General features: G+C 44.1%; 1 protein-coding gene and 1 long non-coding RNA gene across 3 annotated transcripts in view; one reads left to right on the forward strand and one right to left on the reverse strand.

Annotated features, from left to right (window-relative positions):
• The window catches only part of LOC107216470 (glutamate receptor 1), a 157,882-nt gene that overhangs the window by 62,370 nt on the left and 80,559 nt on the right, over positions 1-14,953 (reverse strand). For both annotated transcript variants that reach the window (XM_046730559.1, XM_046730560.1), the window contains exon 2: positions 1,132-1,284. In XM_046730559.1, coding sequence (XP_046586515.1) covers positions 1,132-1,284 — 153 coding nt within the window. The remainder of the gene's footprint in view (positions 1-1,131; positions 1,285-14,953) is intronic.
• Positions 1-14,953, forward strand: part of LOC124292752 — a 156,215-nt gene that overhangs the window by 57,139 nt on the left and 84,123 nt on the right. The window contains exon 4 of the long non-coding RNA XR_006902658.1: positions 2,245-2,452. This is a non-coding gene — a long non-coding RNA (uncharacterized LOC124292752). The remainder of the gene's footprint in view (positions 1-2,244; positions 2,453-14,953) is intronic.

Here is a 14,953-nt window from a genome sequence, read left to right on the forward strand (position 1 = left end):
CTTGATAATTCACCCTGTTATCAGCCTATTTTAGGGGTTGTCTCTAGTTTTACTAAATTTTAACATCAGGTTCGCATTCAGCGTCGAAAAATACATAGAAAACCTTTAAATGTAATTCGAGGCCAAAAAAAAAAACTTAATTGCGTGAGTGAAAGGGTTAAACAAATTTCACCTTACCGACTACACGCATGCATTCTGATCACGTTGTAAGCAAGAATTTCGGTATTGACTTTTAGAGACTTATTCAGTGTTGATTCAACACTATCTGAAGTCAATCCAACATCTTAGGATACTGAACTTACGAACTGACAACAAAAATTATTATGTATATAGGCCCGCGCCGGTTTGTTAAGAGATTAAATCTTTAATTGGTACAGTACGTACTTAAGTCCGTCACTTGTAGCGATTGCCATCAGTTCATCGGAATCGAAGAGTACTTTTATACCAGTTAGCTTACATTTATGAATAAAAAATTCCTGCGCGCGTGCTTCTCGCTGTCAATGTGTACCGATTTCATCTACCGTACAGCGATACCATCAGCACGTACCTAACATATTATTTGCGAACGATAGCTAATCGATGATATGTTTTATCGTGTAGAAGCGCCGTATAGGCCATCACTTGAGATAAACGAGACGTTAAATTGTGTTGGTATCGAGTTACCTACATCGCTCAGAAATTATATTCGTCGAATGAAAGAATCATAATTTCTAAAAACTGTCTGACTGCTCGATTGTAAAAATCGAATAATTCTATCCTGATATGAAATTTATCAAACGAACATCAATTCCTCGCCAATCTAACTTTCGTAATCTACGCTGGTACTTACATATCGTACATATTATTTAATCCAGGTATACGAATGCTGTTTCAATCAGTCCAGAATTGGGTTATAAGTTATTTTGTAGCATCACGATCATGTTGCTATTCCTATCGCAAAAATGTTGCAGAAAAAAAATTCGACGGTTTCGTTAAACTTGAGTTTCAGTTACACGATGACGGTAAATCGCGGGTGATTATGAAAGAGTCAAGAACAGTATCAAGTTTCGACACCGCCTATATCGAAAAATGAAATAATATACGAACTTGACATACTTGATACTATATTTCAAAATAGGTCATTCAACTTACTGAGATGAGACAATTTGAAGGCGTCCGCGGTGTTGATGACGTTGACAAACGCCTGCAGCTCGAACCGGCGTCCGGTGACGTTCTCGTTGTAGTTGAGCATGGCGAATTTGAACACAGATTGCACCTCGTCGTTACCCTGTTCGAATATGGCACCTGGAAATAGATAAATAACGTGACCAAACTCGACAGATACAAAGGCTTCGTTGCCTGAACAATATCCTTAATTAATGTCCGGCTCGCGTCAACGACGAGGAAAGTGTTGAGACTTGGACGTCAAACATGCCCTGCAAACTTTTGGGATAAGACGAGAAGAACTTTCTCGCTGAAAGTGACGGGCACATAGCGATGCGTACAAGTTTAAAATTAAACTTTCGCGTCTCGGGATGCAGCTGGATAGATGAAACTTGAAACATGCACCGAGTTCAACGCTCGGCGAAACGATACGGCTGCACTCAGTGTTTCGTAGCGATGACCGTGATACACAATTTGCATGAATAATCAACAAGTCTGCTGCAAAGACGGAGAGCGTGGAATATAAATTTGAATGAAAACTTCTCTCGCTCAGTTGAACATTCGTTGTCACCCTTACAGTACGACGACGGGCTGAACACGCCGATATCTTCTCACTTTAATATTAATGTTATGCACCGGCATGGATAGCATCGATTCAACGTGCGGAGTTCGCCGAAGCGGCTAGTTACTCAATTGGTCGGCGAACTCGTCCACAACGTGATCTCGTTTCGCGAGGTAGACTGGCGTTACCTGTAATGACGAGGCTTGAATATGGTTCAGTAGCAGGCAGTCAACATCGCAATGGACTGTGTAATTGCTGCAGTAATTCACTATGGCATCCGAATCAGTGTTACCGCGATTGCCGTTGTACCTATCCAACAGACCCAAATCCCCGCAGCATCGGTAATTGGATTCGACATCCTGGATTTATCCGAAAATAAATTATACAAATTCTAACTCATCGTAAGCGATTGCATTCGGTTAACCTTTGATACCATTTTTCACTGAATTTTAAAATGTGATCGTGTTTTTCCTGTGCACGATTCATTAGTCAAACTACCGTGGAATTCTTGCCCGTTAAAACAAATATATGTGTTTCAGATTTCATCGATAATCTGCTTGACACGGAGGAGAGTGCTTGCAACGTGTAACAAGTTGAAGGTGTCAATATTAGTGAGATTGTCAACTATTTTTGTTATTTTGACCGTCAATCGGTGTGCAGTCAAGTTCCACGCAAGAAGTAACAAGTCCGTTGCAGAGACTGCGTGGGAGGATGAAATCTAGGGATTAGGTGAAGGTGCAGATTTCGGTAAGTTGACCAATTCTTATTCTAATCACGTCTGTGTCGCAAATCCTTCGGTACCACGACGCAGACGAGTACGGTTCAATCCTTTTCCAAGTGCACGAGGCAGCGAAGCTTGTGAATACCGTAGTTATAGGGCGGTTAGCGCATCGTAAACGAAACGACCATGCCAGCGTGCAATGGATTTAATCGAAGCGGAGAAGAGAGACGAAGATGTCGAAGCGTTACTGGCAAACAATGCAGGCATTATTAAACGCCGTTAACAAAGCTTGCCAAAGGACCTCGTGTCCTATTCATACGTCCTTCGCGAAAGCCTCGTTATAACGAGGGATTAGGTGTTGAGGCGAACGAGCGTGCAGGAGTGGTAAACTATTCGGAACTACATGAATATTGTACCTATACATACAGGTGGCGGAAATTTTGCGGAAAACTGTATTAAGGCGTAGCGTAGCTTGTCGATAGGCAAGAACCCGCGATTTCGATCGCGAGGCGCAGTTTTCACGGAGAACCGTGTATATAACGCGTGTTGATGCGTGCGTGCAATGCGCTCACTGCGGACTATGCGACGTGCGATGTATCTTGGCGTGTTCCGATACCTGCACAGACACTTTTCGATTCGGGAAGAATGCCGGACGCGGTTGACGGAGGCGAACATAGCGTGCCCGCGGGCCGCAAATTGCGTCCTGCAGGACGAACGGAGGCCGAAATCCAGATTCCGGAGAAAACGTAGCCCGGTATAAATAAAAAACACATAAAATACCGGAGGCCACGAGTGGACATATATAGATATATATATATATTTATACGTGTACCTTCTTTGCTCGCGTTTACGATATACGTGACCACAATCCGTCCGTCGGCCACAACCTAATGGTTGCTTATATACCAACTTACAGGCGTGGGTCAGTGGCACGCGATTCAAATACCTATGCGACCTGTCCATTTTTCTTCATATTTTGATTTCTCCCTCTTTACCCTTGCAGGGTCGAATCTTACGATGATGAATTCGAAAAGACAACATCGGTTCCCCGCCAAGAAGGCGCATGCCGCATTCACAGTTCGATTTATTTCGTTGAACAGTTTTATTTACAGCACGTAATAACGTGAAGCTGATCGTTGTTTCGTTATCGTTTCCGTTACTCGTATATTGTTGCAGGTATGGATGAGGGGAGTGTTTTTGACAGAATCGAGGAAGTCGAGTTAGACCGTTACGACGAATCCCTCATGTTCGTTCAAGGCAATTAAGCTTTGATCAACTTTGTTTAGCCTATTAAATAATAATTCATTCAACCACGACACCAGGTTATAGTTCAGCACACGTTAAGGGGAGCTGTAAATTACGTACAGTGAAATTAATACGCCCCCCCCCCCCCTAGGTCTTCGACAAAAAAATGTTGTAAACTCGGGCATGCTTTGAGCTTCGGGATTGATTAATATGAGAAGATGATTTATATTTTAATAATGGAAACGCCTCAAGTTGGGGTGTCACGCCGTTACAAAGTATACATCCTGCCGTCGGTGTGCTTTTCATTTTTTACCTTACCCCTGACGCCTCCGTCGCGCTCACTCACTCACATTCTTTCATCGGCGTGGAAGCGCCGAGTAATTTCACTTGAATCACCGCGACTTTAACCGCGGTCTTAATCGCTGAGATAATTGACGTTGCCCTGCACTTTTATCAACAACGTCAATTACGCGTTACCGTCACGTTTTTTAGGCCAACCCTCGAACGGCGCCAGGGCGGCTCCAGCCAACCGTGTGACACGCGATCGGTAAACAGGGAGAAACTGATGTAAGTAAATAAATAGAATTTCATAAAAACGGGGCAAAAATATTAAAAAGTATAATCACGATTTATCGAGGGTTTCACCGCTACTCATCCCGTAGCTTCAGTGCCCCTCTGGCATTTGGCAAGAACCAAACCGAGGGCGAAAGTATAAAGCTCGAGGGTCATAGCATAGTCCGCGAGAATTATTGTTATTATTAAATGCGGTAAACTTGAGGAATGTGGCATTCTTCTCGGTGCCGCTCGCGGACATGCATCACGCGTCCATTCGGCTCTCTGACACCGCGACCCGCTGGATTCAAGCTCCGATTTTTCACATTTTTCAATCTTTTTTTATTCTCAGAAAGGATTTCGCCAAGCTTTTCACTTCAGTGCTTTTATGCTGGGTATAATCTGTTGAACGAGATAGAAAGATTTGCGTGGCCTGACCGTAAAATTATACCTATACATATATACACTAATGATCAAAACCAGTGGCCGATATTCTCGTTTCTGTAGTTTAACTGTATGGATCTGCGATCAAATTGCCCGAAGTAACGCTGCAAAGGAACAACTCAAGATGGGAAAATCAAGTCGAATCGAGTAGCTAAGCGGGCATCCAATTAAACTGCGGTCAGCTTATCAGGGCTGTTGTGATGAATATGGCTGGAGGCAAGGATCCTTTGAGAAAGTGAGGTAGCTGATTTTCGTTAGAATTGATCTGACTCTGATCTGGCACACTCGGGCAATGCATACAGCTGATTAGAGTACTTTTTTAAGCAATTGAAAAACGAGTACGTAGTACGAAGACGACTTCGTACGACTGAGAAAGCTGTGTCGCAAATCAAATTGGAAGGGTCTGCAAGTCGGAATTTTATCGGCACGAATACGGCGTATCAGCCAGTGAAAAAAAGCGGGGTGACCATGGGTCGGAAATTGGTTCTGATATACCTACGCCCGCAAAAAAATCGAATATGTCATGTCAGCGTCGCATTCGGATGTTTCACAGATGTTAGCAAGTTTTTTGCTTCTCCCTATGTTCAGTTCTTTGGCGGATTTTACCGCAAGTAAGTTGCTGTCATTGGAATGCTGGATGAGAAGAGGGATGAGCCAAAAAATACGACCCTGGAACTTGAGAGAAAGAAACGGCGATCTATTTTGAGAATTCTCAAAGTCAACGAGATTCTACAAGATACGACCAAGTGATATTTTGTGATTGGTGATATCCAAGCTCGGGAAGAAGTTAATTCTTGATTACTTGAACTTTACAAATTGTAAAGCGAGTGGACTCAGCTTGTAAGTTCTACTTTAACACACCTGATGTAAGGAAACAAGACGTCTCGCATTATTCGTTTGTTGGTATAGAGACCACTTGATGCTTTCACGCGGTGATATTTCCCGTCTCAATACCTAGAACATCGTGATCTTCGAGTTATACCCTACAGCCGCAGACTTTGACTGTTCGAGAATCGACTGAGCCCCAGCAAAGCACTTAAATCGAATTGCCATGGTATCTAAGAGGCTAGTAAATTCTGAGCACTTAAATTTCGCGGGAGAATCGATTAGAGGCGAAATATATTGTTCCAAGCGAAATACATTCGCGCCGTCATACCAGGCAAATAATGACGAGTGGCATGAGCGATGCTGAACACGATTGATGACAATTTTTGCCCTCTTTTTATCTCATTTCCCATCCCTCGTTTTCATGCCCATCAATCAACGAAGATCTTGCATCCTGCGTACATGCGGGATCAAAAGTGTCGATCGAACGTACAAAGTACGTCCCTTCTCTGACAAACTAGAGACAAGCGGAGGACCGAGTCGCAGAGTCGCGGGCAAGGGAATAGCTTGAGGGGACAAGCAAGGAAGGCAAAAACGAGATTAAAAGAAATATAACGCACATGCTTCTTTCAAGTCGAAGACGGAGATCGAATGTGATAAGAAAGCACGAGTGTGTGGCTGGCTGGCTGGCTGGCTGGCTGGCTGGCGTCGCGGCGGTCGTCGGGTGGACGTTGCGAGGATGCCGTGCGCCAATCAATACACGTGCGACGGCGCTCCACCTGTCAACGATCGCGCCAATTTCGAGCATAAGTTTGGCACGAAGACAGGTGGTTGACGGTCGGGACCACGTGCCTCGGCAGCGAAGGCCCAAATCGTCAGGCGACAGCTGGACACGGGGCCTCAAGGATGGCAGCATGAGCCGAAGAAGAAACCCACTTGGCGGAGAATCTGCAGCTGGGTGATTCTCGGTAAGCTCCCGCTCGTCGTCGTGCCTTTGTCTCGTAATGCCCTTTCAGCGCAGTAACGAAAAAAAGACGCGCGGCGGTGCACGGACCGAGGACTCGACTATACCCTGCTCCAAGAGAATTGATACCATCGCATGATACTGTTCTTCAATTAGGCAAACAAACAAGAAACGGAGATAGCTGTCCTCTCTCTCTCCGTGTTTCTTGTAGCGTTTCTTTTAGGAGACCCGGCAAGCTCTGCTTCTGTACAACTACATCGCTGCAGAGGAACGGCCGTTAAGCCTTCCCTCGCTCCAGGCGAAGGTGCTAGGCAAGCCCTCTCCATCCAGCTTTCAAACGAATCCTCAACCAGGCAAGGAACCTCGACGAAGCGTGTCGGAAATAGTCTTTGAAGCTCACGTCTACACTGGCAGATAACTCGCGACGCACGTCGTTATTGGCCAGCATTACACCGCCTAATTATCGAATTAGCTGTGTCGGTGGTCCCGTTACGAGCTGGGCGAAGAAGGATCGCCGCACTCGATCCTGCCGAGTGCCTCGACGCCCATTGTCCAACCCCTAACTGGCATATTTTTCCGTTCACTCTGCTCGACTGGAATCTGGATCTGAAGAGCCGAGGGGTCTGGCGCAGCAATTGGATAAGAAAAAAAGAAAAAAAGGAAGAAGAAGAAGAAGAAGAAGAAGAAGAAGGAATGATCAGTTGTGACGTCATCCAATCGGGATACGAACAGACAGATGGAGTAGCATTAGGTCCCAGAGGCTTCTTCCGTGATTAACTTAATTATACGTCAGACTTCGGTAATTACACAAGGCAAGAAGCTCGTCGTGTTACTTGAGGTGGGCGATCGCGTGGCTCGTCATTCGTTCCATAAGGATAGAAGAGGAGGGAAGATGTGAATGGATAGAAGTGGAGGGGGTGGCAGGATCCACGCGCAATGCAGCTTCGAGAATCTTCCTCGTTCGTCGCAATCAAGGAGTAATCATCGAACCCGAATTGACAGCTTCTTTTTCACCTCACGTAAGCTCATTCGTATTTTTTCGACTCCTTGGGGATAAGTGTGCGTGTGTCAACCGGGTGAAGCTGGTCAATTCCAGCTTCCACGGAGTTCGTCCATTCGCATCCGTTTCCCCGGACCCCGCGGGCAAACGTCCCTACGCTTCGTGCCTCGATTGATTCGGCTCTTCGTACGGTTTATTCCCGGCGTCCAATTACCGTATACCAAGAGACATTCGCAAGGAATGGCAAGACGCACTCGTCCCGTATATAAAGCGCGATTTGTTTTCTTGCTACGACGTTTCAACCGCGTGGATTTCCAGCCCTTTTCTCTCACCTAAAATCCGACCGCGATTAATTTCTGTTTCATCATCGTTCCTATCTTACTGGAAAAACAAACGAAATTCATTCCAAGAATGGACATTCAAGGTTAAAATGCAATATCTGCAGACATATTGATCTAACTGTTGGATGTTAATTAACAGTGAATATCGCCGGAAAAGATGTTGTTCTTTCCCAATGGAAAGATGTTTATATCCTATATCGACCAAGCCCAAAATACGTTTCAACACTAACTAATCGAACACTGTTGAATTACGTCACCGACGTTTCGCCCTCATGGCAATAATTCCATGTTTTTTTAACACTCCGTTGCGGTTGAAAATTGATAATTTTGTACCGACAACCGTTTGTCAACGGCATTGACTTTTCTCCGAACATTTATGTGGACGCCAACGTTACCGGATCGCGCGATAACTTTACAGCCAGGGGAGGAGCCAGGGGTTGGGTAACGGACTATATTTATCTAGTTGCCCGAGCTTACTTACGCGGGGTGACTGATGTCACGACATACAATAGCGGTTAATTAAATTTGCAGCGCGTCTGTATTCACATCCACCCTTGCTGAGCGGTCGGCGTAGCCGACAAGGTCCCTTCAATCATCTGTAATCCATAACTTTCAGCCTTCCACGATTGACTTGCTATTATAATTTGGAATTGAAAAAATGTTCTCATTTTTGTGAATGGTAATTTCTAGTGAATTTTTTTTCTCTCTTTCCTGTGTGTACTGAATTTAAAAAAATCATCGATTTCCAAACTGGTTCATCCCTTCTTCTCCATCGTGTAGTTTTTCCAGCTGGAAAAATGTAGACACATTTCAATCAGCACTAAAATGCTATGTTGAAACCAACACTGAGTACAGTCTTGTGATTACGGATGCCGAGCGAATCGTTAGATTAGCACAAAAAATCTTTGACAATCTACGCGATCGTTGTTCGAATTTTCTCGGATCGAGTTGAACTAGAACAGCGGCAATCGTTGCTCAATGTTTCGATTTTCTCCTTCTTTTGAGATCCAGTGGCGCCAGCATTCCGTAAGCTCATAATAATCAGCTGCTACCTCTCCAAGGCCGGGGAATTTTCACCCCCTTGCTGCAAAGCGGCACGGTGCGAGCGAAGCTCTTATACAATTTTGGTAATGACGAGTCGCAGAAAGAGGAAAGAAAGGGAGGGGGGGGGGGGGATGGGGGGAGTGGAGGGGGGAGTGGAATAAAAAGGGAATTGAAAAAGTAAGAAAAACGGGTGCGGCTGCAGTTACGGTGAGAGCTGGGCCACCTCGGCAATAAATACATCAAAAGAAATCCCCAAGGGCATGTGATAAAAGAACGGTGAAAGAAAATAATAAAAGTCACAAGGCGAAGCCATGCAGGCCAGGCGTTGTGAACGTGGCGCAACGTGCGGGGGGGGGGGAATAATCTTCTTTGGTTTTGAAAAATTTTTCAGTCAACTGTCGTTCATACGCATTCAATTATATTATAGATAACGTACCTATGCTTGTTCGTTTCTTCGACTCGGTGTTTGCCGTGCCAAGTCGGTTAACGCGAACACAGCAACCTGGTCTTGCGCAGACGGCAACGAAAAGGGAAGAAAAATAAACAAAGAAAAAAATAAGAGAGAAGAATGAGACGTATCGCGATGATTTATCTTAGAACAATTTTTATATACTGATCGGTGGTCTCGATGCAGAGAAAATATTACCGGTCATGTCAATACAAATTTGAACCATTCTTCATGTTGGATTTTTTAACCGTATTTTTGCCTTTTTGTTTTATTCGTTTATTTTCATTTGTTTTTACCAAACTTTCATTTCTCACCCATCCTCCATGACAAATGAGTGGTTTGCGAATTTATTCGCGCCCGCTCTGTTCTGCCTCCGTGATCCCACGACACGTGATACCTTTCGACGCGTGTCAAGTAGATCGGCGGCACTAGATCAGTCGCGAAATTACTTTTCTACGTTATTATAGACGAGGCGAAAAGTGCGGGAAAATAAATGTAACGGGTATGATCACGTGATTGAAAAACAAAAAATAAGAAATCCAATCAATTTCTCGTCCGGTTTAATGAAAGTTCGATAATAATAATTACCCACCTCGATCGCGTCCGGGAGTATGATTTTTCTCCATTTTTTAATTTCCATCTTTCGTCCTCCGCCAGCGCGCCCCAAACCACGATAGATGAAATTTCTGCCGATGGAGCTGATCGATGAGTCAGTGGTCGGAGAAGACACAGCTTTAGATGAGTACATACATACATATATACTATATTATACGTATACGCCCGCCAACCTGACAAGATAAGTTCATTCAAATTCGTCCCCGCGCAGTTTTACTCTAACCGACAGCGAGTGGGACTCGCGACTGTATAAAGGTAGGTAAGGTAATTTAATATTTCATCCCTTGAAATATTCCGAGGGCTTGAATTAAGTTCTTACCACAGATATTGAATCTACTTTATGTTAATATCCAACCTCAGACCCCAAAGCCCACAGAGAACCCAGAGAAGCTGGTGACCTCCGCTTCTTCGGCTTTTTCCTTCCGGCCCTCCTTCCCTTCTCTCCTCCACCCTCCCACCCTTCCACACACCCCGCGGAGCGGCGTAGCCTCGAGGGCGAGGCGAATGCGATGTCAGATAGAAAGGTGCGGGGTGTGAAAGTCGCGGAAGGGTGGTTCAATAATTTGTGAGGGTTGCTCGGGGAGGGTTTCGAACGAACCACTCGCTCCACTCGCGTCATGCCAGGGGAAATCGTAGCAGTCGATGATTCTCAGGACGTCTTTTCGCCGTTTCAATCTGAGATATTTGGGGAGGGCTCGAGAGAGGGCGGCAAAAGTTTCACCACCCCCTCCCCCTAAAGACATTGGTCAAATATTTATTATAGACATTTATAGGTATACAGGCTGGCAACGTGCCTTCGATATCTCAAGTACCTACATAGGTACACCCTTACATCCGTTAGTATGAGTAGGAAGTTGGTTAGTACGAGTAACGTTTTCTCAAGATTTTACCCTCGTGCGGAAACAAGGGAACAAAGTCGAATCTTAAATACCGTGAGTAATTCTAATCTTTTCCATCTTTCCAACGGCAAAAAGATCGGATCTATTGTAACGAAAGAGCTGACAAGGGTCGTCGTTTCTTTCTCTCGTTTTCACTTTGTCATGCTTTTGCTACATTGAGTAAAGACTTCTTATATTGTTACTCGCTTACGTTTCGAGTAGTCGACGAGTTTCCCATTATAAGTTGACGTTTGAATCGTAAGTTTAGGAATTACAGCCAACCATCATTTGTTTGCGAATATAACTTCGTAGCAAATAAGCTGTAATCGCTTGATCAAGAAATTCTGTATTACGTTATTAATCCACTTTATTCTTATGAAAAACTATTTTTACTCGTGCAATTAAAAACCATGGGCCGATAATATGTATAGGAAGGAATTACGATACTCCCGTTACAAACATACTTAATTCATACTCGCTCGTTTGAACACCGTGATGGGTCGTTATTTTTCTAATCAGTCATGCGCGCCGTCATTCCCTGCATCAGATATTGAGTCGTGAGCACGAATAACATGTATAATGTAGTATGGTGAAAAAAGATGTAAAATTTCGTCCCAGGAAAATATGAAAATTTCGTCGGTGGGTTGTATATTACAGGTAGAGCTGATGCAGCGCGCTCTATATCCGCTCAATATTTTTTGAACTGATGTAATTTGATAAAAACGTCAAACGGCTGCAGGGGACTGAATTTGCCGGACGCTTTGAAAAGCGGAGAACATCACCCCCTCGTCAACGGGCAGATCCCTGCAGGCTGCGAATGAACCATCATCGACAAGAACGGGTATTCCCGCTCCATAGCAGCCCCTTCCGTGAAAATTAAAACCTCTGTGATTACGCGTGAGCGCACACGCGTAATGTGCGATGACTGATGACGTGCTGACGCGTAATCAACGACTGTGATTCTAATTTGCGGACATTGAAAGCCGGGCACATCGATCCCGTTCTACAAATTCTATCTCAATACCAGGATTAAATAGATTAACGCTGCAGGAATTCCGGGATGCAGTTTTCAAAACTCGAGTTTTTTTTTTGTACGATTTCTGATTTTCTTCATCAACTACTTTTATTTCCTCGCGGTTATATTCATTCCCACATTCACGAACGGGGAAGACATCATTAGAAGTGTTTTACGTAATATTCGTCGACGATGATGTGGATCTGATGCTTCGACTGGCCCAGCTGCAGCAAACCGTGCACCGGTATGCGTATATACGGGCATGTTTGCAAAGTCTTGTTTGTCATGTTGTCAGAACTTGTGTTTGCACACCACGATATACATATATATATATATATTCATTTATAGATGCATGTATGTATGCATATGTGTGTAGGTAACGGTATGTACAGTTACAAGCTACGTAGCTTATGATAACCCGGCACCGTGTTCCATAATTAGTTGATACAACAGCGGAAAGCGTTAACCTCGGTTTCGGCGCGAAATTTTCGTGCATGACATGCCCGCTAATACAGATGCTATCCACGTTTCCAGGTGTCAATCGCTGAATCGCTTACGTATAACTTGTACAAACATTGCAGCATAAAAAAAAAAGGATAACACGCAAAAACTACAACGCCGAGTAGTCGTAACTGAATTTTGTTTTTTCTCATACCTGGAGTGTTCTTTTGACGCGATGTAAGAAAAAAAAAAATTAAAAAAGAAAAACTAATTATTCACAATAAGTGCAGGCTAGCGACGCTTCAGAGGATAGTCTAACGACTTCCTCTTGTATGCGGAAACGCGGCGGCCACTTGACTAGGCAGAAAGGAACTACAGACGGAATGAGACACGACTGTATTTGAAATTCCTGGTACAGTCTGAGGGTGCACGCGGTTAATGTTAAAGTTGTCTATTTAAGTGCCGATCTCGGTGCGAATGACGTTGCTTCAAGAGGCGCGTCTCAGTTTTTCATTTCGTCATTGTTACATCCAGGAGTAACCCCTCTAGAATAATAAATCCCACTTACGACGCTCGTATTAATTTAAAACATAATTTTGTAGCTAATTTTTTCCGAAATTCTCTTAATCTTTCACTCAGTTGAAGAGAATTGAAAATATGACAAAAGCCTGTGGGTAATTTTTTGTCCGACGTTAAGTTACCCTCGAAGTATTATCTCTCTTCTACCGCGTGCATTTAGTTTAATTCGCGGAGGAGTTGGCAACTTCTCAAATTTTTACGAGCATAATATATAACGCGTTAAATAATTGCCTGCACAGGTTGTGAAGTTAAAAAATTCATACAGCCTTTCCTCAAGAGCCAGTAGAAGAAGAAAACAAAAGTTTTCTAAATTAGATGCGCAACTAGAACAAAAGCTCGTAGCTTGTGAGCTAAATTCGTAATTTTCAAACCTGTTTAACGAGATGTAAGTTAAAATGTGATACGCTACAGGGTAAGAAAGTCTTTGAAAAATTAATTGTCAACCATAAAAAAAAAAAAAAAAGGGAAAGGGGAACAAAAAACTAGAACGCAAAATAAGAATGGAGCGAAGAAAGGAAGTAGGGAATTTATTTTGCTCTGAGAAAAGATACACTTTAATATCGTAACTAGAACCGATTTCTTGTTTATTTCTCACGAACTATTTAAACACCGTTAGGAAGTCGGCGTCCTCGAAGACTATTTATACTCGACGCAATTGTCACATCGACAAAATCACGTGCTAACACAGTCAATGGAGAGGACAGCACTCTGATTGATACTGCTAATACGCTAGCTCAACTCATTAGTACCGATTTGAGTCGAGGATGAATCGCCAGCGTTGGTATCTCGATTGGTTCAGTCTTGTTCGAGCCATCGGCCATGTCCGTTCTTTACGAGAAGGTGTTTCCGGTTTGTTACATACCGCTGAAAATTCTCTTGAAAATATGCTTAACGGCGACGATTGTTGCACTCCTGCTGTTACCGTGCGTATTTTTTCTCGACGCAAGAACGCCGTTGATGCTGCGAAAAAATAAAGAGAACGCGAGCCTTGGGGAGCGGAAATTGAAGACCGTTTTATACTGGACAAAAATGTTCGGCAATAAAAGCTTCTATTTCGGTGAAGGTGACGTATTTCGTGACTGTCCTATATCAGCGTGCCGCGCGACTCACGATCGGAAATCGCTGAGGGTTCAGGATTTCGACGCTGTTTTATTCCACGGGATACAAACGAACGCCTCCGATCTTCCCCCGGTCAGGTCACAGTGTCAAAAATATATTTTCGTCCTTATGGAGCCGCCCGCGAATTGGGGATTGGACGCCGCCTTCATCCCGGACCAATTTTACAACTGGACCATGACCTACCGCCGAGATTCGGACATTCCTAGGCCTTACGGATACGTTATTCACTCCGCCACAAACACACCCTTGTATCCCTTTGGAACGGGAACTCTGCACGACCTGGCGGACAATGTAGTTATTTATGGGAATCTTCGTTCGACAAAAAATCACACCTACAGGCTCGAAGGTACTTATGAAACGTATCATTATTACAATTAGCCGAGAAATTTTTCCACGCCTGTTGGTTTCGATAACGATCGCGAGTTTGCTCAATTCATGGCAACGACTTTTTTCACTCGTTTTGTATTTACTGAATCGAATGAAAATAAGGTTGGCCGGGGGAAATCTTGTTCGTTACAATGCTGGCTCTGGGGTAATTATTTTTCACGATAAATAACCCGAGATTTCATTAATCAACAGAACAAAGGAGAGCTTTACCGTTGACCCAACGACGAACTGGCGTTCTGAGTGTCATTTAAGTTTGACCAAAGTTTCATCTCGTCCGACCCGGAGCCCGACCTTAACGTAATCTAATCTAACCGCAATTCCGTGATTGATTTGTGCTCCTCGTATCACGACAGGTAAACGAGTCGCGGCTGCTTGGTTCGTATCTCACTGTCGGACGGCCAGTTCTCGAGAGCGTTACGCGTCCGAGCTTCGGAGGTACGTCGAGGTCGACATCTTCGGGAGATGCGGCGATCGCCGTTGTCCGATGAACAACGTGAAATGCTACGATATGCTGGAGGCCCGCTACTACTTTTATCTCGCATTCGAGAACTCCTTGTGCCAGGATTACGTTACGGAGAAATTGTACAAGGTGATGAACTACGATGTTGTACCAGTCGTCTACGGGGCCGC

The sequence above is a fragment of the Neodiprion lecontei genome, chromosome 2 (genome assembly GCF_021901455.1).
Source record: "Neodiprion lecontei isolate iyNeoLeco1 chromosome 2, iyNeoLeco1.1, whole genome shotgun sequence".
Lineage (NCBI taxonomy): Eukaryota > Metazoa > Arthropoda > Insecta > Hymenoptera > Diprionidae > Neodiprion > Neodiprion lecontei.